Source organism: Stegostoma tigrinum, chromosome 21 (assembly GCF_030684315.1).
Source record: "Stegostoma tigrinum isolate sSteTig4 chromosome 21, sSteTig4.hap1, whole genome shotgun sequence".
NCBI classification, from domain to species: Eukaryota; Metazoa; Chordata; class Chondrichthyes; order Orectolobiformes; family Stegostomatidae; genus Stegostoma; species Stegostoma tigrinum.
Window position 1 is genome coordinate 25,092,376 of NC_081374.1, and position 25,531 is coordinate 25,117,906.

General features: G+C 39.7%; 1 protein-coding gene across 2 annotated transcripts in view; it reads left to right on the forward strand.

Annotated features, from left to right (window-relative positions):
* Positions 1 to 25,531, forward strand: part of LOC125462853 (TBC1 domain family member 22B) — a 276,012-nt gene that overhangs the window by 75,012 nt on the left and 175,469 nt on the right. For both annotated transcript variants that reach the window (XM_048553288.2, XM_048553287.2), the window contains exon 5: positions 14,573 to 14,643. In XM_048553288.2, coding sequence (XP_048409245.1) covers positions 14,573 to 14,643 — 71 coding nt within the window. The remainder of the gene's footprint in view (positions 1 to 14,572; positions 14,644 to 25,531) is intronic.

Sequence of the window (25,531 nt, forward strand, 5' to 3'; positions counted from 1 at the left end):
ACTGTTCACAATTCCAGTCGATTGTGGAAGTGTGCTGTGGTTGATGTTATCCTGAGCTTGGTGAATCCTGGTAATGTTTGATGCTACAAAGTGCATAACTTAGCTCTCCAGTCAATGATTATTCAAATGACGGAGGGAGAAAAAACTCTATTTTGTTTTCACTGTGCTTAGTGACCTTGATTTTGTGTTCTGTTAAAAGATCCATTTTAAATAGATTCAAATTGTGGATATTTAATTAATTAAACACAAACAATTGATTTAAATTATCCATGCCCCCAAAAAATCCACTTAATCAATAAAATAATTTTGTTTTGGTTAATGTTTTATTAATCAAGATTAGAATTAAGATTCAAATAAATCAAACATATTTTCCTTCCTTCAGTACCATGGAAGATATGTTTAAAACCTTGACACCATAGCATTGATTCTTTCCTTTTCCCTCAGATATGCACCAAGTGTCTTTTTTAAAACAACTGTGCTATCAATGTATGAACAGTTCGCAACAAACAACTGCACCTCCCAGTCGCAAACCATTTCCACTCCCCCTCCCATTCTCTTGATGACATGTCCATCATGGGCCTCCTGCACTGCCACAATGATGCCACCCGAAGGTTGCAGGAACAGCAACTCATATTCCGCCTGGGAACCCTGCAGCCATATGGTATCAATGTGGACTTCACCAGTTTCAAAATCCCCCCTTCCCCCACTGCATCCCTAAACCAGCCCAGTTCATCCCCTCCCCCCACTGCACCACACAACCAGCCCAGCTCTTCCCCCCCCACCCACTGCATCCCAAAACCAGTCCAACCTGTCTCTGCCTCCCTAACCGGTTCTTCCTCTCACCCATCCCTTCCTCCCACCCCAAGCCGCACCCCCAGCTACCTACTAACCTCATCCCACCTCCTTGACCTGTCCGTCTTCCCTGGACTGACCTATCCCCTCCCTACCTCCCCACCTACACCCTCTCCACCTATCTTCTTTACTCTCCATCTTCGGTCCGCCTCCCCCTCTCTCCCTATTTATTCCAGTTCCCTCCCCCCATCCCCCTCTCTGATGAAGGGTCTAGGCCCGAAACGTCAGCTTTTGTGCTCCTGAGATGCTGCTTGGCCTGCTGTGTTCATCCAGCCTCACATTTTATTATCTTGAAATATTCATTAAGTATCTTTCTATCTCTTGGGGTTCAACACAAAGAAGATGATTTTTCAGAAATACCTCTCAAGTTACAGCGGTAATGTATTCTTAAATTAAAAATGCTACCACCTCCCTCCTTTTCTATCCTTTCCATAACACCTAAAACCCAGAACGTTGAGCTGCCTGTCTTGTCCATCTTTCCACCAAATCTCTAATAGCTATGATGTCTCAATCGCATGTTCGTAGACATGCCGCAAGTTCATCAACCTTACCTGTAAGACCCCTACTATTGAAATAAATGCAGCTCATTTCTTCAGAGTTACTACGTACTTTGACTCTCGTCTTTCTTTTCTAATTGACATGCTGTCTTCACATTCAGAAGCTTCGCCATCAATCCCTGTGTTTACACAGGTACTTTAGAATTCCTTGACTCACCCCCTCCCTCCACCCCTCAGTATAATATCTCCTTTTAATGTGATGTGCAAATCTCCCTGCTTGAATATTGACCGCTTTCCAGTTTAAGTTAGACTCATCCTTTTTGAACAGGTCTTTTCTGTTCCAAAAAGACATTTCAGTTGTCAAAAAACATGAATCCCTGAACAATACACCAGCTCCTCAGCCATCGATTTATTGCCTTTAACCTTTTGTCCCTTCCCTGACTTGAGTTTGGCATTGGGAGTAAACCAGGAACTACTGCTTTCAAAGTTTTATTTCATTCATCTTTTACCTAATCTCTTAAATTCACTCTGTACTGCTTTAATCTTTTCCCTAAAAATGTCTTTCCAACCAGTATGTGTGCTCATTTCTGCGTCTCAATAAGCACGAAATGTTTAGAGAAGCCCTTAATCCTAGCACCAGGAAAACAACAAACCATCCTAAGTTGATGCTCGCTGCCACAGAATCGCCTGTCTATGCCCATGACAGGACAATCCCCTATCACAATAATTCTGAAGTATTGCCTAGCATAAGAATCATTCCAAGTGTCCACGTTATAGAGATTCTATGAGCCAGTCTATGATTCAGATTCCCTGAAACGAAATCACAACTGCTTAAAAAAAAACTGGTTGGTTGAATAAAAACCTTTGCAATTGTGAAAAGACCCTCTAAAACACAGACTTCTTCGAATTTAAATCAAAAAATCTCAGCTTTTCACTGTAAGCCTTTTTTAAAGCTTGTTTGGTTAAAAAGTCCATTTAAAGAAGAAACATTTTTTGTTTTTAATGTTATTAAAACAAAATGAATAAAAATCTCATCAGTAAATGATGACTGTAATAATTGTTTTTTAAAAAAATTATAATGCAGGTAGTTATCCTATAACGTGATAGTTGCATTCTTGTGTGACCTCATGCCATAGAAAATCACTTTAAAGGGAAATTGTTATAGACAATGGCAATACTTGTACAACAGAAAGTTCGCATTATCTAAACAGCGTCCACTATTCATCAATCGTGTTACAGCCAATTCACATTAATGAAACATGTATTATAACAGAACTACCTGTAAATCTTCAACTAAACCTGCAATCCCCAGAGCAGCTTCAAAATCCATGCTGCATGGTCTATAAAGAATCTAACTGCACGCTGTAGTCCAATTGTGGTATAGCCAATCTTTGCTATAAATTTATAACTGCTTGTTGCTTTTGTATTCTATTCCTCTGGAAATGAAGCCCCTACTTTTTTATCTGCATTGTTTCATGCCTTATCAACTGCGTTGCTTTCTAAAATTATTTGTTTGTTTTGCTAGATTTGTTTGCTTTACTACCCCATTATTGTATCTTCCATTCTAAGGGATAAGTAACCTTTTTTCTGACAAAATGAATCACTTAACCTTTTATTACAATTTTCTATTTATTTACCTACTTTGGAATCCTTTTTATATGTATGTTCTGTATTTTTATCATCCATATTGATATTCTTATCTTCTAATTCAATTTCTGAAAGTTTTGACTGTGTCAAATTATCAGGGCTGCACGGTGAGTCAGTGGTTAGGACTGCAGCCTCACATGGATTGGTCATGCTAAATTGCCCGTAGTGTTGAGGGGTGTGTAGACTAGGTGGGTTATAGGGGGATGGGTCAGTGTGGACTTGTTGAGCTGAAGGGCCTGTTTCCACACTGAAGGATTCTATGATTCTATTCCTTCATTAATACGGGTAACCACAGTGGACCCAGCTTTGATCTCTGCTTCCCTGAGAAACTTTTGACTCCTTTCTTCTGATTCCTATTTTGTAGCTGTCTTTCAACCTGTTCTGCTACCTGGCTATAACACCACTTTCCTAACATTTGTTTGGAGTCTTAATTTGTAACACTTAGTAAGGACCTTCTCAGCTTCCACACATATTTCATCCACTATTTGCTCTAGTCGGTTCTCTCTCTTTTGCTGTCAAAGAATTCACTAAGTTGATTCAATGTAAATTCTAAAAATTCATGCAACTTTTTATTCTGTTCATCTTGAGAAAAAGTGCAATGTGCTGAAATATAGTTTATTTTTGTTTGAATGCCATGGATTTTGATGTTGCATTTAAATGAGTAGAAATAAGGATAGATGTTAATTTGATTAAAATATTACCATAGCATCATACAATGTGATTTGTACATTGAATATTGTGGTATTAGTAAGATGAAAAAAAATGCTTTGGAAACATTGGTATTAGCTCTAAATGATCATTGTGTATGCAATGTTTAAGTAACTACTTGCAATGTTGATCTACACTCACTGGTAATTCAGAGTAGAAAAATAGACTTTGTTTACAGGGCAGAAATCTAATCTCATGGTTCAGATTGTTCTGTGGAATGATATATAGTTGTTATATAAAACCACATCATCACGTCACTACGTTTAGGTCACTTCAGAGGTAATTTTATTCATGTGAAAATGTGACTGTTGTTTTCACGCAGTATTTCAATAAATGTCTGGTCTGTTTTTTTGGCAACAGCAAGCTTCAGAACAGATGGTGTTCAGTGTAGTTGATACGATATTCGTACTGCAGGATTAATAATTGTGATGTCATTACTACAAGTTTGTGAAATAATTTTCAGTGAATTATCAGGAAGTTGTATTCTAAAATGAACCTGTTATATGTAACTCCTCCAGAATGTGAGAAATAATAATCTATCATTTTTTTTTATGTTGACATCTGGAAACGACAAATTGAAGCTGATAGTCTTTTCTCATTATTAAATTAGTTGCAATATTTGGGGTAAAATGACATTTTCAACTTGAAAGGAAAGAAAAGCAATTACTGGGTGAAGTTTATAATTCATGATGAGCAAACTATTCCCTTTGTGTCAGGTAACCTGCAATGTTGTAAATGCACAGGAAACAACACTTAGCAGATACCTACTTTGCCCAAGAATCAGAGTCTGTTTAAATTCCAAGTGCTTATGTATAATTGACTTAGCTTGACTCCTTTTTTAATGAGTGTTAGATGTTTGCTGGTGCAATTTCAGTTAATTTGAGATTAGAATATAGGTGCGAACTTCTTTGAAACCGCTTTTCCTTTGCTTGAATTTTGCAAAATTTAAAAATCTGTTGAATTGGGAAATGTTCTTAGAGTAATGAATACTTGTACGTGACAGAGAGCAGTTTTTTGTTTAAATACTTTCCGTCTCTCTTTCTACTTTTTGCATTTTAAATAATCTTCCTAGAAATCAGATGATCTCTAATATTAAATTAAATTCTCCTCTCCAAGGCACTCATTATGCTGTAATGATGATATTCATGTTGCTCATCCTCTTGCTCCAAAATTACTCCCAAACACGCAGTATAATGCTGTTACTTTTAAAGCAGCTTACTTTCCAAAGCTAGTAGAAAGCCATCATATAGGAGGTCTTGCACAGGAGCAACGGCGTTGTAATGATGTAAAACAAGGCTGACAACTTGTTAATTTCCTTTTGCCAACAGTAAAATGTCATTGCTCCATGTCGACTTTGAATGCTCATCGAACTCACTGTTTTTCCTTTAATTAGCAGCAGTAGAAATTGCAAACTGCATGCTTTTTGCTGCAATGCTTTTCTTAAAAAAAAATCTGCAGTGTAACCAAAAGTGTTATGATTTTGAAACTACAACAAGACTTCAGTTAAAGTTGTGGTTGCTACCCAGACTCTTTACATTTTCCCAAAGGAATCAATGTTAAAATCAGATTTGGATTCCTACGGACATTTGTCTGGAAAGACCATTGTGCGAGTCAGTACACAAGACTCCTATGCCCACTGGGCATCAGAGTAGCACACAAACCCACGTCAACCCTGCAACAACTGCTCACCCGAATCAAAGACCCACAATCCACTATGGACAGGACCCTTAGAACATAGAACATAGAATGTTACAGCACAGTACAAGCCCTTCGGCCCTCGACGTTATGCCAACCTGTCATACCGATCTCAAGCCCATCTAACCTACGCTATTCCATGTCCGTCCATATGCTTATCCGATGACGACTTAAATGTACCTAAAGTTGGCAAATCTACTACCGTTGCAGGCAAAGCGTTCCATTCCCTTACTACTCTCTGAGTAAAGAAACCACCTCTGACATCTGTCCTATATCTTTCACCCCTCAATTTAAAGCTATGCCCCCTCGTGCTCGCCGTCACCATCCTAGGAAAAAGGCTCTCCCTATCCACCCTATCTAACCCCCAGATTATTTTATATGTTTCAATTAAGTCACCTCTCAACCACCTTCTCTCTAATGAAAACAGCCTCAAGTCCCTCAGCCTTTCCTCGTAAGACCTTCCCTCCATATCAGGCAACATCCTAGTAAATCTCCTCTGCACCCTTTCCAAAGCTTCCACATCCTTCTTATAATGCGGTGACCAGAACTGTACGTAATACTCCTAGTGCGGCCGCACCAGAGTTTTGTACAGTTTCACCATAACCTCTTGGTTCTGGAACTCGATCCCTCTATTAATAAAAGCTAAAACACTGTATGCCTTCTTAACAGCCCTGTCAACCTGAGTGGCAACTTTCAAGGATCTGTGTACATGGACACCGAGATCTCTCTGCTCATCTACAGTACTAAGAATCTTACCATTAGCCCTGTACTTTGCCTTCCGGTTACTCCTACCAAAGTGCATCACCTTACACTTGTCTGCATTAAACTCCATTTGCCACCTCTCATCCCAGCTCTGCAGCTTATCTATGTGATGTACAAGATTCCCTACAGAAACTGTGACAACACTACATTGGACAAACAGGAAGGAAATTAACAACAAGGAAACACTAACATCAGTTGGCTGCAAAAAGACACGACCAATACTCAATCATCTCAATCCACACGGACAAGGAGAACCACCAATTCGACTGGGACAGTGCCAAGATCCTGGGACAATCAAAGCAGAGAGAAGCGTGGGAATTCCTAGAAGCCTGATACTCCACGAAGAAAGCCATCAACAAACAGAGCTCGACCCCGTTGCGAAGGAAATCCGGAAGTGAGGTAATCCAGCTCAACGGACTCCAGAGTTTAAATAACAGGCGAGAAAACACAACAGCGCTTCAACAGAGGCTGCTCTGATGATGTTAACCAGCAGTGTAATGAAACATCTGTGGAAAAACAACAAACCAACTCGGTTTGCCAACCAACCACAGTAACAAATACTGGTCAATGTCAAGTTAAATGTCACCCTCTCCTCGTCTCTCAGACAACCCTTAGAGCTTTGGATGACTTATTTTCACTTCAGCTGGTGGGTCCTGAGATGACTGTTAAGTCCAAAATGCAATCTGTAGACTCTACTATGCGGAGGTGCGTGATGCATGGAAGGTCAGTGTCTTGACATGTTGGTGACTTCCCAAAGCATCCTCTCACATTTTGGTTTGTCACCATGATTTACAAGAGATGGTTGAGGTCTTCAGAAATGCTTGAATGTTCAAAAATAGCTCAATGTAGAATAGTTATGAGTAACGTAGTGCTGAGCATTTTGGGGGAAAACCTTGCTGGCTGACTAACTTTCTTACCACTGGATTTTGGGGATTGCTGAAGACATTGCTGGCTTTGAACTGAAGGTGACATGCAACAGCAAGTGCTGTTAATGGGATGGAAGGCTTGATTCACCAAGGGCTTTGTATATTTTCTCTAAGGACTTTTAGACAGTTTTTTTTTGCTTCATGTCCTTAATGCTTCATTGATCCCTCGGTTTAGTTTGGCACTGCTTTTTCTGCTGGGGCATTCTCCTTGAAGATTTCTGTTACGTCAGTAAGCTCTTGTCATATTTTACTCGGGTGAGTGCTGATATTTCACTGTGATCTTTCTCTTAAGCTCTCTGACTCTTGATCTGCATTAATTCCTTGTTGGCTTTCCCTCTGCAAGTGATGCAAGCAGTTTCACCATGTCCACCTTTTTCACTTTGTCAAAGCTGGCCTGCCTTGCTAAAGTTACAATTTCACCCTGAACCTCGGACAATATTACAAGATTCTTCGGGCCATTGTTTTATTTGGGCCATGATTTCAACTACACCTCCTTCTGACATGATTAAGAGACTTCATATTATGTGTCAACAATGTTGTTGATGCCTTTGAGGACATTGTAGGCGCTATTATGATCCCAGCTGATATAGGTAAAATCCAGATCCCAGAATGAAATGTGGATTGATAGACCAAAAGGCTTACTTTTGCAGTTTAATTACCATGGTTGTCAGTCACTGAACTTACTTGCAAGAGGCTGCTCACGTACTTTTAACAAGCCTACATTTCTTACACAAAAGAATAAAAAAACCAAAAAAATGACAATGTTAAAATATTTTTATACAAGAAAAAAGATTGGACTTTGTTTAATCTCTTGCTCCTCCTCAATAACGATCCTTTATGGACTTGCAACACAGTGATGTTTCATCCACATCTTCTATTTAAAATTTCTTACTCAACGGATGAGGTTATTAGCGTTTCCTTTGAACAACTTTCTGCACGTAACACCAGATATGAATTCTGCCTGTCTGCCCCAGAGAGTCAAGCTAATACACTTAAAGTTTTCCTTGCTGAACACAAAGAAAAGCTCGCGTTTTTTCCAACCCTGTATTTGTAGACCATTAAAACAGCTTAAGACTTTTTTCACGCTCTGATGACCTGTGGGGGGCTACTAGAAGTAAACTGCCTTCATATTGATATTGATTTTTTTTCTTGAAAATGTCTCTTTTAAGACATTGGTGGACAAAACTAAAACAGGTGGGGTAAGGGGTTATATGTTGGCACAGATCAAGAATTGATTTACAGACACGAAGCCAAGTGGGAAAATAAATAGTTCTTTCCCCAAATGGTGTACTGGTGGGATACTGCAAGAATCACTGTTTGGACAAGAGGCATACAAGGAGGCCCCAAGGTGATTTAGTCAAGTTAAGTGAGTGGGGCAAGAACATGGCAGATAAAGTACAACTTTGGAAAATGTGAAGTTATATACTTCAGTGTTAAATATAGCTGGGAAGACCATTATTCAGTAGATATTTTAGGAGGTGTGGCTGTGCAAAGACATCTGGATATAGGCAATGCAGGCAGACAAATGTGGACCTTCATTGCAATAGGAGTTGAGTTTAGGAGGAGAGATGTCTAACTGCAGTTATGCAGGGCTGGTGTATTGCTTGCAGTTTTGGTCTGCTACCTAGGAAAGTATATACTTTCCACAGAGTGCGGCAGCTGTTCACTAGGCTGATAGTGAGGATGGCAGGACTGTCCCTTAAGGAAAGAATGGTTTTACTGGGCTAGATTCGCTAGCATTTAGAAGGATGAGAGATCAACTTGAAACAGAAAATTCTAACAAAGCTGTACGGACTAGATGCAGGGAAGACATTATCCCTGATTGAAGAGTTCAGAAACAGGGGCACAATCTCAGGATCTGGGGTGGATCATTTAGGGCTGAGATGAGGGAACATTCTTTTCACCCATAGGCTGGGGAACCAGTGAAATTGTCTATCACAGAAGGCTGTGGAGGCCAGCTCACTCATTATAATCAAGAATTTTTTTAGGTTTAAAAGGCATCAAGGGATATGGCAGGTCTGCCATTACACTATTGAAAAGATGGAGTAGGCTCGTAGGGCTGAGTTGTCTACTCTTCCCAGTTTATTTCTGAATTGAATCTGTGTGTGGACCCTGGCCGTTCTTTTTCAGTAGGTTGTAAAAACTCAACTTAGTAAACACTTCAACAATTAGGAGATCATCCAAAAATTTATAATAGAGGCATAAGCAGAAAATGGATGTTTAACTGAAGAAGCAAAACCCAAAGCCCTCTCTTTTTTTTGTGTGTTTTATGGAGGAGAGAAATGTATAAAAGCAGAAAAGAAATCTACATGGGTTCTTTATTCTTGGTGGCAAGATATGGAAGGCAGGTGGTAATAGTTTGAGAAGTTGGCTGGTTAAAAAAATGCTGGGGCCATGTCTGCGCTCAAGATTGTTCCTGGAGTAGTGTGTCGTTTTGATGGAGAAATGTGAGGATTAATATTGTGTCCTGTTAAACCTGGCAATTAGGTCAACTCCCTAAGGACTAGATACACTCACTCAAATGTGCACGGTTTTAATCTCAAGGGAGGTGGAGAATTGTGGAAGAGGAATGGCAAATACCAATGGAATGATAGTGACAGCCAAGCTTTTTCCAGAACCTGATATTATGGTGAATGAAAAGTCAAAGGTTAGATATATCTAAATATATCCTATATATTGATATATAGGGAGACCTTGAGGAGGCCGCAGGCTGGGAATTCAGGAGAGATATAGTGGGGAATCTTTCTCCTGAGGAGAAACTCAGGATTTGTTTAGGCAGAGTCATAGACAACTATAGTTTGAAAAGTGCAGTGAGAGGTGTTCAAAGAATGAGTAAGTGCCAAAGGGGAAGGAGTCCAAGTTTGTCTTGGCAATTAGGACTGCATTGCTACCATGATTGTTTGAACTATGCATGTGTTGGATAACATAATCATAAAGAAAGTTTTGGCAAGATGATATCACCCAAGGAATTTTTTTTAAATTCACTTGTGGGCCATAGATGTCACTGGCTTGGTCAGCATTTATTGCTCGACCGTAGTTGCCCTTTAGACAGCGATGGTGAGTTGCTGCATTGAACTGTTGCAATGCCATTAGGGAATGATCTCCAGAATTTTAACCCATCAACAGAGAAGAAATCGCAATATATTTCCCAGTCAGTATAATGAATGGCTTGAATGGGAAATGGCAGGTGATAGTACTCCCATACTTCAGCAATTATGTACCTCTAGATGGAAGTGGTCATGGGTTTGAAAGGTGCAATCCAAGTATCTTTGTTGGATTTGTGCAGTGCATCTTGCAGGTAGTACACACTGCTGCCACTGAACTTCAGTGGTGGAGGAAAAGAATGCTTGTGGATGTGGTGCCAGTCAAATGGACTGTTTTGCCAAGGATCATGCCAAGCTCCTAGTGTTGTTGGAGATGCAGCCATTCAAGGAAGCAAGGAATTTTCCATCACACATGACTTGTGCCTTGTGGGTGGTAGATAGGCTTTAGGGAATCAGGAGGTGAGTTCCTCACTGGTATTTCTAGCCTCTGACCTCGTCTGTAGCTGCTAACTATGTTCCGAGTCCAGTTGAGTTTCTGGTTAATGGTAACCCTAAGGGTGTTGGTATTGGGGTATTTGATGATGGTAACACCATGGATTGTCAAGAGGCTGTGGCATAATGGTTAGCGCTGCTGCCTCACAGCAATAAAGACCTGGGTTTGACTTCAGCCTCAGGTGACTTTGTAGAGTTTTACATTGTCTCCATGTCTGCATGGCTTTCTGCTCGGTGCTCTGGTTTCCTCCTACAGTTGAAAAATGCACAGGTAGGTGGAATAGTCATGTTAAATTTCTCTGTAGTGTTCAGGGATGTGTGGCTGATTGGATTAACCATGATTAATGTGGTGTAATTTGGGGATAGGGTGGTATGCTCTTGAGAGGATTGTTGCAGAGAAATGGACTGAAGGCACCTATCTGCACTGCAGGGATTCTGTGATTGCCTCTTATTAGAAATGGCCATTGCCTTGCATTTGTGTGGCACAAATGTTACTTGTCAATATTCTAATACTAGTACCCAGACTAATATAAATATTCTTGCTCTGCTGGATGGGGTAAGCTGAGGGAGGAGGAGGCTGGTGAGGTTAGCTTCCAGTGTACTTATTGGGGAAAGTTGGAGAAAAGAAGATGAGATATAGGGGTTTCTGGTTGTCCAGGTGACTCTTAGAAGAAACAATAGTGCGTGTTTGTAATTATGGCCTTAAAATGGAGGTTTGAATGTTGTGCTGTAGTCTGAAAACAGGAAGGCAAAAGAGTAATGAGATAACAAGGTGTAGAGCTGGATGAACACCGCAGGCCAAGTAGCATCATGGGAGCAGGAAAGCTGACGTTTCTGGCCTAGACCCTCCTTCAGAAATGGGGGAGGGGCATGGGGTTCTGAAATAACTAGGAAGAGAGGGGGAGGGGGATAGAAGATGGATAGAGGAGAAGATAGGTGGAGACGAGGCAGACCGGTCAAAGAGCCAGGGAGGGAGCCAGTAAAGGGGAGCGTAGGTGGGAAGTTAGGGAGGACATAGGTCAGACCAGGGAGGACGGACAGGTCAAGGGGGCGGGATGAGGTTAGTAGGTAGGAGATGGGGGTGGGATGAGGGGATAGGTGGAAGGACAGGTTAGGGAAGCAGGGACGAGCTGGGCTGGTTTTGGCATGCGTTCGGGAGAAGGTGAGATTTTGAACCTTGTGAAGTCCAAATTGATACCATTAGGCTGCAGGGTTCCCAAGTGGAATATGAGTTGCTGTTCCTGCAACCTTCCGGTGGCATCACTGTGGCACTGCAGGAGGCCCAGAATGGACATGTCGTCTGCGGAAGGGAGGGTGTGTTGAAATGGTTTGCAACTGGGAGGTGTAGTTGTTTAGTGCGAACTGAGCGTAGGTGTTCTGCAAAGCGGTCCCAAGCCTCCGTCTGGTTTCACTGATGTAGAGCAGGAACAGCGGATGCGGTATACCACATTAGCAGTTGTGCAGGTGAACGTCTGCTTGATGTGGAAAGTCGTCTTGGGGCCTGAGATGGGAGTGAGAGGGGGAGGTGTAGGGGCAGGTGTAGCACTTCATACAGTTGCAGGGGAAAGTGCCAGGTGTGGTGGGACTGGAGGGGAGTGTGGAGCAATGAGGGAGCCAGGGAGAGAGTGGTCCCTCCGGAAGGCAGATAAGGGTAGGGATGGAAAAATGTCTTTGGTGGGGTTGGATTGCAGATGGTGGAAGTATCGGAGGATAATACCTTGGGGTGGTATGTGAAGACGAGGGGGATTCTGTTTTGGTTTTTTAATTTCGGAGAGTGGGTGTGAGGGATGAGTTGTGGGAAATGCAGGAGACACATTCGAGGGCGTTCTCGACTACTGAGGAGGGGATGTTGTGGTTTTTGAAAAAAGAGGACATCTGAAATGTACAAGAGTGGAATTCCTCATCCTGGGAACAGCTGTGGCAGAGGCGAAGAATTGGGAATAGGGGATGGCATTTTTCCAGGAAGGTGGGTGGGAGGAGGTGTATTCTAGGTAGCTGTGGGAGTCGGTGGGCTTGAAATGGATGTCGGTTTTTAGGTGGTTGCCAGAGATTGACATAGAGAGGTCCAGGAAGGAGAGGGACGTCTTAAAGATGGTCCAGGCGAAGTTAAGGTTGGGTTGGAAGGTGTTGGTAAAGTGGATGAACTGTTTGAGCTCCTCGTGGGAGCATGAGGCGGCGCCGATACAGTCATCAGTGTAACGGAGGAAGAGGTGGGGTTTAAAGCCATTGTAGGTACAGAAGAGGGATTGTTCCACATAACCTATAAAGATACCGGCATAGCTTGGGCCCATGCGGGTACCCATGGCCCCACCCCCTTTGTCAGTAGGAAGTGGGAGGAATTGAAAGAGAAATTGTTGAGGGTGAGGATGAGTTCGACTAAGCGGATGACGGTGTCAGTGGAGGGGGACTGGTCGCGTCTGCAGGACAGGAAGAAGTGGAGGGTCTTTAGGCCCTCTGTATGGGGAATGCAGGTGTATAGGGACTGGATGTCCATGGTAAAGATGAGGTGTTGGGACTGACGAATTGGAACTTCTGGAGGAAGTGGAGGGTGTGGGTGGTGTCGCGGGCATAGGTAGGGAGTTTCTGGACTAAAGAGGAGAAAATGGACCCCAGATAGGTGGAGTTAAGTTCGGTGGGGCAGGAGCAGGTGGAGACAATGGGTTGACCAGTACAGTCAGGTTTGTGGATTTTGGGAATGGTAATCAGTTAAGATAGACTGGAATAAAAGCATGCAAGAGGGAAAAATGAAAGTTAACATGATGAGCAGGAGAGAATAACAAATAAATTTAGATAGCTGAGCGAAAATGCATAATTATTGGCTTCTGGTCTGGGCACATTACCTTAATTTGTGCATAAGTATGTGATGGGACCTATTGAAATAACAACAACTAGTTTTCTATTTCCATGTACACTTCTTGGTTAGGATTTTGACACTGTTAATATACCTAAAATTAGTTCCTTTTTCATCAGCAAAGTTTGCATGTGTATTCTTTGAGCAAGATTAACAGGGGAAAAACATCAACATGTTTTCAGCAGTATTTTGTTTTCAACTTGGTATAAGTGCTCTTGCTTTCACCTGTGGATTTCTACCCTCTGTCCTTAAATATTGCAACATTTACTCAACTATCAGAGCATGTTGGAGGAACAAATTATTTTTAATTTTCTTATGTGGTCTGGTCAGATGTCAAATGCTTAAATGAGACTTTGAATTAAAACTGACGATGGTATTTTTTAAAAAAATGGATCTGGAGTGAAGCCAAATCTGCTTCAGGGGTAATGTTGTTTAAATATCTACCTTCATTTTACTACTGGAGTAGATTAAAATTGTGCCAGCTAGCAATTTGTAGAAATTCAGTAGAATTGCCAGAACATGAAAATCATAGAACATTTCTTTACCAGTTTAATACGTAATAACATGACTTCATTCTTTTTTTTTATGGAGTAAATAATTATAGCGATCTGCTTATCCAGAATAAATAATAATTGAATCTCTATCTTCAGGTTGTGTGTATTTAGATATTGACACTTTGACATTGTAGCTTGAAAGGAAAGTCAAAATCGGCACAGGAGTGAATAACATACACTGTCACATGGCATAAAACTCTGGCTATCATTGCTTTGTGTTGCTGAACTTACCGTGAGCAAGACAAGAAAACTTCAGAGTTGAGGGAAAGTAAAGGTTGCTTTAATCCATCAAAAGGTTAATTATTAGTGAAATGTTGATTGTTGGTGTTCACATCTGTAGCCAGTCTGTTTTTCCCAAATTGGGGTTTTCTCCCAGTTCTGTGGAACAGCGGCTAATGTGGAAAGGGAATAATTAGAGTAATATCAGGGCTTTTTAAAAAAAAATGGCATCAATTCCTGTGCTGCTTTAAGGTACTTCACAAGGTTCCCGTTGGTTTAAAAGGCATCTACAATAATTTTTTTTATTTTATCTTGTTTTTTACAGAAGAATTAAGAAAATATAGTTGGTCAGGAGTTCCAAGAGAAGTTCGTTCTGTCACATGGAGACTCTTGTCGGTAAGGTGGTTTGTAGCAATGTAATTGATGTACTGTGCTGGAGAAGACAAAGTTGAATATTGAGACTTTTATTGTTTTTTAAATTTAACTATTATAGGTATTTTATATTTAATAATAACAACTCAGTCTTTTGTTTTGGGATCATATATACTAAATTCTAATTCATCTTCTGATTATAATAGATCAAAGATTAGTAGAATTTCATATTTGGTGAAAATTAGTTTTTTTTTCAGGACTTCTTAACTGCGAAAATAGACATGGCCTGATGGCTCTGGGTAGACATCAATGACTTTCCCTCCATCCTACTTTTTGAAATGGGGATGTTCAGTGATCATTGCATTTAGTTGCATTTGCAATTCCTTATATCGTGGAGCAACCCATACCTCCAAACAGCAACACCTGAACTACTTTCATTATTAGGCAGTTAAATGACCAGTAACGTTTCCAGTATGCGTGCAAAGCGAGACTGTCACACATCCAGTACAAAGCATCATAGTTGATCAGCATCTCATTCATGCCCCACCTCTTCCCCCCAACTGGTGTACCCTTTCTGTGGTCTGACTTGGATGAAGAGACTGAGTGTATGGTAACTAAATTTACTGATGACATCAAGGTAGGCCGGAAAAGCAAATTGTTAAGTGAAGGTGAAGAGAATAGAAAGATATATAGTCTAATTAACTAAATAGACAACAAAATTGGCAGCTGGTCAATAATGGGAACTGGTGTGCACTTTTCCCACTTTGACAGTAAGAATAGAAAAGCAGTGTACTGTTTAAATGGAGAGAGATTGCAGAACTTGGTGGTGCAGACAGATCTGAGCTTCGTCGGAGGCTCACTGATGATGTTACCTAGAATGGCGACGAAACGTCTGAAAACGAACCTTCCAGCTCAGTGAGCAAACTCACATCCAGATCTGAGTACCCTGGGGTATCATGAAAAGTTAGTATACAGGTGCAGCAAGTGTTTTGGAAGGTAAATGAAATACTGTTGTTAATTGAGAAGGAAATAGAATATAATGTTAGGGAAGTTTGACACCAGATGTCTAAGACCTTGACTAGACCACATCTAGAGTAAAGTTTTGGTCTTTTGTAATTTAAAGAAAAATTGTATTCAAAGCAGTTCAGAGAAGGGTCACTTAAGTTGTTCCTGGGATGAAAGTCTTTCATATGAAAAATAGTTAATTAGTTTGGGCCCACATCTATTGGATTTGGACGATTGCAAAGTGAACTTACTGAAATACATGAAGTCTTAAGGGGTTTCTAGATAGACCACAGCTGGAGTACTGTGTGCCATTTTGGTCGCTGCACCGTAGGAAGGATATGATTGCACTGGACAGGGTGCATAGTAGATTCTGCAACAAGTTGCCTGAGGTGGAGTGTTTACCTGCAAAGAGAGGATGAATAATCTTGAGTGTTATTTTTTAGAGCAGACAAGGCTGAAAAGGAATCTGATTGAGGTGTGTAAGATTATGAGGAACATAAGCAGGGCAAATAGGAAGCAGCTGTTCCCTTTACTTGAAGGATCAGTGACAAGGGGGCATATTTTTAAAGTGAAAGGCAGGAGATTTAGAGGGGATTTAAGGACTTTTATTCACCTAGAGAGTGGTCGGAATTTGGAATGTAGTTGAGGTGGGAAGCCTCACAACATTTTGAAAGAACTTGGACGTGCGTTTGAAATATCGTAATATTCATGGCTATGCACAGACTACTGTTCATTGGGACTAGTACATATTTAGTGTTTTTTTGCCAGTGCAGATTTGATAGGCTAAAGAACCTCTTCTGTACCATCTGATTTTGACAGTTGAGAGGGTAGATCTTGGAAGGATGTTTTGCTGTTTGTGGGGTGGCAGGGGCTGTCAGTGAAAAATAGTTGAGGCCACAAATGGATTAGCCATGATCTTTCTGTATGACAGTAGACTCTATCAGCTAAATGGCCTACCCCGCCACCTGAGGTCTTACGTGTACCATCAACGTATGCTATTGCTGCAATGTCTCAAATCTGTAATTTGAAGAGCGGTGGGGAGTATCACTTCCTGCAGATTTCCCACACTTGCACACCATTCAGATTTAGAAATGTGCAGCATGGCCGCGAGGTCAAGATCTTGGAACTCTCTAAGAACCCTGTGGGCAGCATCTTCACCATGTGAACTGCAGTGGCTTAAGAAGACGAGCCAACTTTTTGAGAACAATTAGAAATGGCAATATGTGCAGTAATTGACAGTGATGACCACATACTAAATGAACTGAAAAAAAAATCATAACATTCTAATCCTGTGCATTTGGTTAAAATTCTACATGAATTCTAACATTAAGTTCAAAACCTGGGCTGTACAACAGTCTTCCTTTAAAGAAAACCAACATCTATTAATTACTGTCTTAGACTTTATTCTGATTGAAATCATTTCAGCGGTCTGAAAAATAGAGGATGTACAATAAATGGTAGGCCCCTGGTGAGTGTTATCAAACAAAAAGCCCTAGGGGTGTAGGTGTAAATTTCCTTGAAAGTGGAGTCTTAGAAAGACAGGTGGTGAGGAAAGCATGTGGCATGCTTGCATTTGTTGGTCATAACATTGAATAACATTGGGATGCTGTAGCTGTACAGGACATTGGTGAGGCCACTTTTGGAATTTTACATACAATTCTAGTTGCCGTTCTAAAGGAAGGATATTGTTAAACTTGAGAGGGTGTAGAGAAGATTTACAAGGATGTTGGCAGGACTGGAGAGTTTGAGTTATAAGGAGAGATGGAATAGGTGGGGGCTTTTCTCCTTGCAATGTTGGAGTCTGAGGGGTGCCCCTACAGAGGTTTATAAAATCGTGAGGGGCGTGGTTAGGGTGAACATCCAGGGTCTTTTTCCCATGGTAGAGGACTCGAAAACTAGAGGATGTAGGTTTACGATGAGCGAGGAAAGATTTAAAAAGGGCCTGAGTGGCATCCCCTTCACTGAGAGGGCGGTGTGAGTGTGGAACAAGCTGCCAGAGAAGGTGGTGGAGGTGAGTACAAATTGAACATTGAAAAAGCATCTTGGTGTGTATATGAATATGAAGGGTTAGAGGGATTTGGGCCAAATACTGACAAGTCAGACTAGGCTAGATTGGGATGTCTGGTTGGCATGGCGAATTAGACTGAAGTCTTTGTTCCTGTGCTGTAACTATGACTCGATGAATGACTGGCTATAAACAAACAACTTTAGTGCAAGTCAGATGAAGTTGAGCTTTCATTGCATAGTGTGCTATATATATTACACCTTGAATACTATCTAGGCCTAGACATTTAGACATGAGGGAAACATTAGTCCTCGAAGTAGTAGAGAAGAGTCAGCCAAATTGATCTCGATGCTTAATTATAAGATAAAGGTATCTTATTGAGGCACAATATGTATTGCTAAAATAAACAAGATAAGCCCTGAAGTATGTTAAAGAATTAAACTCTCTGAATGAGGATGGGGCTCAGTTGAAGCAGAGGAAGGATTAAATTCTCAAGGCAATTCAGAAATGACTTGCCAATTTAGTGGAGCAATAAAGGCTGAATAATATAATGGAGACCATAGGATTTTTTTGGATGGATGAAGGAAATGTCTTGTTTTATCCTGATCCATTGTTATTAATTGGACTATGGAATTTTTTCCCTGCATGCTATGATCTTCACTAATGGCTGCTTAATATTTTGTTCTATTTTGTATCTAGCGCTCTTCATAATTTTGCATATATTCAGTTGAAAACTGAAATTACTACTAACTTCTTGAGCACCTCAATGGATAGTATATTTTTGTGCTGTTAAATCAAGGATTTGTGTGAAATACTGCTTAAACTGCTGATACTTATGAACACTAGAGGTCATTGTGCATACGGCTGCATGCCTTTAAATAGTACCTTACAGGCAAAAACATTCGTGGTCATTATAGTCATCCATTAGGCCACATTTTTGAATTTGATATTTAACCTCGTATCAGCATGAGTCAATGCCTTCAACATCAAAAGTGGATAAAAATCAAAAGGACATAAAGCAAAATAAGTAAATTATATAAAATGTTTAAGGATGTTTTAAATGTAATTTTTGTTGAGCTAACCTGTTATTTTTGAACTTTTGGCAGCAGTGATGAGAAAATTAGATGAAAATGGGGCTCAAAAAGAGGATAAGTTGAGAAAATTGTTCACATTCAATTTTATTTTGATGCATGTTCAACTTCAATCAAACAAAACAAGATGAGCGCCGTAGAAGTAGGCTAAATGAATAGTTAACATTGAGAGATTAGTGAAGGAGCTGAAAGTTTCATACCTATTCCTATTTAGAATATGTATTTCAGGATGCTACTGATTGAACTTCAGAGCTTCGTAGAAATTCCACAGTGTGGAAACAGGCCATTCGGTCCATTGAACAGTCTGCTTGACTAACATCTTATCAATTTTTTTTTCCATCTCAACCACTGTTTTGTGGACCGATTCTGTGTTCATATTGAGGGCAATATTCCTTCTTGTATTATGCTCAACCTGTAGTACCTATAGGAACAACAGTCCAGTCATCTGTGGCATTGGAATACTACCAATTTCGAATTCCTCACCATCCTAAAATAGATCAATTATCACTGTGTTTTCAGGCAAAGAATGAGAAAAGTAAAGTCTACATACAGAGTCTGTTTGAAGATTCTCTACTAATCCTATTAGTAAACAGAACTGAACAGCTTTTCCTGATGTAATAATTACTATCTCTGATTAAGACAACGTTGTTACTGTTGAGGAGGTAAAGAGAGCTCATACCCCTTTAAAGACATGGCATAGTTACATTGTTTTTGCACAGCCATTGATGATGACCTAAATTCTCAGTACTCCACAAATGATGGGAATGTTTTGAGGCTCTGGATGAGAGAACAGAAGGAAAATAACGCACTCTTTATTCCACAGAAGTGAATATTAAAGACAAAATTTATTGTATGAAGAGAACATGGCATTTTAACAAGTTTAGAAGAATGCTATTTTGTTTCACAAAGTAATATCCATTGTGAGACAATATTTTGAGAGATCTGGTCTAGACAAGTTGTTTATGCAAGAAAAACAATTCCAATACCTTTGCATTCCAGCAAACTGCATAAATAAGCATATCTGTTACCATCACTTTTCTTGATTTTTGTTTTTTTTCTATATACCTTGTAACGTGAAAGAACACATGTTCCTGGTGGAAGTCCCTCCCAAGAATTAAAGTTAGTTTGGATTACAAAAAACTAATAGAAATATAAATTCGGTGATAGAGAAAACCATGAGGCTCAGTATGATCATGTCTAATCTTCCATGCTCAAAGTCCTATTCCTCTCCCCATATCCCTGGGTTCATCTTGTGTCTAGGAACCACTTGATATGAACTTAGATTATTACTGTATTTTTAAACTGATTGATTTATAAGTTTGTCAGAGAGAAATACAAGCATTGTACAGAATTTTAATTTGTTTAATAATTGACCATTGCTGACAGGCCAGCACTTTCCTTGGTTGCTCTTGAGCTAAGTGGCTTACTAGGCCATTTCAAATAGAGCTGAGTCAACCACATTAATGTGGTTCTTGGTAACTTGAAGGCTAGTCCAGGTAAGAACAGCAAGCTTAATTCCCAAAAGGATATTTAGTGAACCAAATTTGTATTTAATCTGCTGTATGGCCATCGTTATTACAAATAGCTTTCAATTCTTGGTATTGTCGTTATTGAATTTAAATTGCATCTGCTGCCCTGGTGGGATTTGTCCCGAAAGCTGGATTTCACTGCTCTCTGATGGTGCACTTTTGTTTTTTCTAGGAGAGAAATGTCTGAAAGAACCTAACTCTGTTAACATTGATTCCCATGGGAATCAATCATTCGCTAACAGCCATTTCAATTAAGGTTGTATCTTCAGAGAGAGAATTAGGATGTCATGTGTGGAATTGCTGGAAAACCAGTTAAAACTAGGATCCTGCACTGTTCAGTGTGCGATTATTTGCATGCAAAATATATACATAAAATTAACTTCAGTCACTACAAAAAGCAGAGTCTCCTGGGATGATTGAGGGAATTACCCAATTATCACTTCTGGGCATGAATAGTAGTCTCACAATATGCAATATTTACACTGCTCAACTGTGAATCATGTTGCAAATCTTGCTCCAACAGCAACTTGTGGCTAATATTTTGCCATTGCTTGATCAAAATCTTGAGGCTTCTTGTGTGACAGTATTAGGAACACTCCTCAAATGGCCGTAGCACATGTGATAAGAAGGCAAAGTAAATGAACTCCATCTACAGATCAGCCACCATTTGATGAATTGTGGGACACATCAAATGGTGAATTGTGGGACACATCAAATGGTCTGAATGACTGAAGGGTGCATTATGATCCCCTTGATACTGGGATGAGCAACGATATCATGTCTTGTCAGATAAGTGTAAAATCTATCCTTAGAGTTATGAACTTAAAAAAAAAAGTAGGGAATGTCCAATAGCAAAAATTTAGTGTTTTGAGTAGACTGGGGTGATGGACTTCTTAGTGGCTACTTTTAGGCTAAACTCACAACAGTGCATTAAGCAAAGAATATGTTCTTATTTTCTTCATCATTGTGGTTGTTGATACAGTACTGGCAGATAATGACATGCTTAGTCATTAGACCAATGTGGAAACATAGAAAGTAGGAGCAGGTGGAAGTAGCCCTTTCTGCTGAGTCTGCTATGCCATTCAATATTTGTGGCTGATCATCCAATGCAGTAACCTGTTCTGCTTTCTCCCCTACCCTTTGGTCTGATTAGTGCTAAGAACTAAATCTAAATCTTTGAAAACGATTAGTGTAACAAATTCCCATTTTCTATCTCCCTCTACTTTTTTTTAAAGCAGTGAAATTACAACTCTTCACCAGTTTCATGTTTAAATGGCCTGAGGGAGAGTTTTCTTCAAGAACGTTGCGGAAGAAAATGGTGTTGAAATGGTTAGGAATGTGTGTGTACTGAATGATGCACGAAGTCACCATAGCATCGAAAGTAGAGATGTCATCAAGAGATGACAAGATTGAAGAGTGGTTGAAGTAGTTCATACTGAACGATAAGATTGTTAATTGTGGTATGAAATACACGTGCCATAATGTCAATATTGAATGCATTCACGTTCGCAAAACCAGTGCTACTGTGGGCAGGATGTAATGTTGGTTTAGTGGCCTGACTTAGATCTGTGGCTGTAGTTGTGTGAAACAAGGGGTAACAATATTTTATTGAAACATTTTGTCTTGTACTTATCAAGACAATGTGCAAGAATACAATTCAAGGTACAATCCAATATTTATGCAACCTACTACATGAGAGGAAAGTGCCCATTGATTGGCAAGTGAACTCTGGTAGTGGTATTCTTGTGGCAAACGCACAAAATGATGATTGATAGTTTAACTGTCAGGCTTTGTTTAAAAAGTAACTATACAACAACAAAGCAGGCTTAACATTTAATAAAAAGCAGCGATTAAGAGTTGAATAATGACTATGAATCCATTGCCCGTTGTCGGAAAAACCCACCTGGTTCACTGGTGCCCTTTAGGGAGGTTAAACTGCCATCCTTACTTGGTCTGGCCTAGTTGTGACTCCAGAACCGCACCAACTGCTTAACTGCTCTCTGGGCAATTAGGGATGGGCAATAAATGCTGACCTAGGTGCCGATGCCCTCATCCCATGAATGAATTTAAAAAACAATTAAGCCTCTTAGCCAGTATTAATTCAGCTTCATTACCAGTATTGACTATGGGAGATTTAATCTTACTTGATCATCCAAAGGAGAACTTTCCTGAACCTATGAGCAGTTTTACTACTAGTCCATTTTAGTATTGCCCCGGTGCAAAGTAAACTTGTAGTTTGATAGTAGAGGGACTTGCATCAGATTGTCTAAGTAAGTGTTGCATCATCAGTCAAAAAGCCAGCCTTTGGAATTACAATCAATGTGAGTTTTAGCAGTGACATGCAAAGGTTAGTAAGGTATTCAATGATTTGATTTAGAACAATGTGAGTTAACGTGTTTCAAAACCATCTGCGGTCTGGAAGATTTGTTGACACAGATGAAGCAGCGTCTCAAGAGAGAAAAAAAATGTGCAGTGTGCTTGAAACAAAATCGAACTTTCTGCCAGTGTGAGTTCCAACAACTACAGCATGATCATCTTGACAGGGTCGACTTAAGTTCAAGTAGATGCCATTAAACACAAACAAACATATTGAGAGAGTTGCTGCACTAAAGTTGAAATATTCAATTCGTGTTTTTAATGGCTGTTTTGATCAATTGCAGAATGAGTTTTGTTTTCACTTGAGCATTTGACAGGTCATTTCAGTTCCTTAGCAAATGTGCAAGATTTTGTAAAATAATTTCTCATGCATTTGATTGAAATTGTTAAATTAAACTCTTATACAATGGAGCTGTCAACAGTTGTACTCAGCTTGAGCTGTATCATGACAGTTAAAAGGATCAAAGCACACTTTATCTCTCATGCTGAAAATCTGTGCTTTGAAAGAAAAGAATGTGCCAGTAACAATTGCTAAAACATTATATTACTTAGCAAGAGCCTATTTCTCACATTGCGTATTCCACTGAGAGCTCCCTAATCACACTGCATTGATAATGCAATTGTGTATGTTTTAGATAATCGTCCTGTTGTGTCCCATGTCAATGCCTCCGTGTTACAGAGATAAATCTTACTAAATGTTCAATGTCAGCCAGATAAAAATCTATCTTCACACTAGAACTTTTTTTTGAGGAGATGGAAGGGACAAAATGGAATTGCAAGGTTAACTCACACTGAACAATTCTCTGCAAACCTTTGCAACAGATTGGTAAATTTATGTACAATAGTGCTACTGCTACCATGGATTTTGTGTATGACTAGAGCAATTGTCAGCCATTTTGCTGTAAGTGCATTTATTGGTACTTTTTAGTTTAAATTGATGCATGCTTTGATTCTTCTTTCATCTATGTATCCTGAGGATGCAGGCCTTTGGATTCTAATGAGTTTATTTTGCGTGGTAAATTTTGAAAATATTGAATTTTGCCTCATATCTTTGTTAGGACCTTTCAGAAATCCTGATGGACTTACCCTACAATAAGTCCTTGAAAGCTGAAATTTCTGATGGATAAGTACCAGGCATCTGGATTGCTTTGAGATTGCCCACAACTTTGGAAGGTTCTAACTTCACTTTACATTTAGGAAAGAACATTTAGACATTTAAAGCTGCTCCAACTCCTGGCTACCTGTTAAACTGAGTTTCAAATCAGTTTCACTGACCATTTCACCCCAATATCCTAATACTTCTCCCTTTCTCAACCTGACCTGACTAGTCCCCAACCAAACTCCTCACTCACTAGCCCTGCCTATCCAGCTATACTGTCCTCTCACCCACTTGGCTCATCCATATATGTACCCCCCCCCCCCCCCCCCCTGCATGTTGGAAAATTGGATGTTCCACAGTTGTCCAGTGTGTTCGTAAATTAACTTGCCAGAATATGGTAATTAGTGCTGTACAAAGTGGACATTATTGTCCTGCACAGTGAGGATTCAGTTAGAACGAAGACATGCTGTGCAATTCTGAGGCCACTAGATTTGGAGGTTGAGCCTGGTCATGTAGGGTTCAGATGCACAATTTAAAAAGTAGGTATCCAATGCAACAATCCACATGTTACTCTGAAGATTTGGACCGATTTGATATTGTTTGTGTGGCCCTTTTTGATGAAAAGCAATAAAATTCCTACAGTTAGAGTTCCTTTTTTGTTCACTTATTTCTCTTCCTGATCCTTCAATCAATATATTCACTTATTGAACATGACTGTGTTCTTGCTGTTGCACAATGTACGAACGCTGCTTAATTTTGGTCAAAAATCTGTGGTTGTGCCCAAGAGATATTTAGATCTGCACGTGTGATGCCAAAGCATACAAGGCTGGAAAATGGGACTAGAATAGTTAGCTGCTTTTTTTTTGACCAGCACAGACTGGATGGGCCAAATTACCTTTTTCCTGTGCTCGACACCTATTACTTTTAACTATTCCTGAAAAGTAAAGAGACTAAGGATAATTATTTTCAACTTAAAATTGTGTGTTTTTCTACCCATGTCCCACCCTTTTAAATTGCAATTTTTTCAAATATTTGTAGGCTGTTTTCTGTATCCTGAATTGTGCCAAATTCCAATTGCTCACCTCACATATACTTACTAATGTACATTGGATCTTATGTTGCCAGTGCTTTATATTCAAACTTTATAGAATTGCACTCCAATCCCTTCATGATCTTGCCTCCTGCTGGCCTAAAAGATATCTGTATTCCTCCAGGTCTGGCACATACTCAGATTCTGTTGCCCTAAAATGGTTGTCGTTCATTCAGTTGTCCAGATTGAAATCCTGGAGTACCTTCTCTGAATGTGTCTGCTCTCTTCGGATATTCCTCCAAATCTGAATCTTTAGCTTAATGTTAAACTTCATTTGATTACAATCTTTGTGAAGTACTTCGGAACATTTTACGTTATTATAGGCATTATATGTGTACAGGTCTTTTATTGGAATGATTATTTCAATCTATGTGCAAAAAGAACAGAGATTGAATTTCTGTTAATTTTTTAAATATTTGTCATGCATACTCTTCAAATGCTTTGAAAATAAGTATTTTGGAAAGCAGTTTGGTGATCAAGTTTTATTCCGTTGGTGTAAAGTTTCATTTACTGCTTTTGACATGGTTACTTCTCATGCAAATTTGCACTCAGCCTCTGTGTATGGTACTCCAATTTAGTAAAATATTGAAGACAATGCATTTTCTAAGCGTACAATGACCACAGCTTAAAATCGTGCACTAGTAAAGTATAACTTTATGTGAATGCCAATTCTTATTCAATGGCCAAATTGGTGCCTGCCAGATAGATGAATAATAC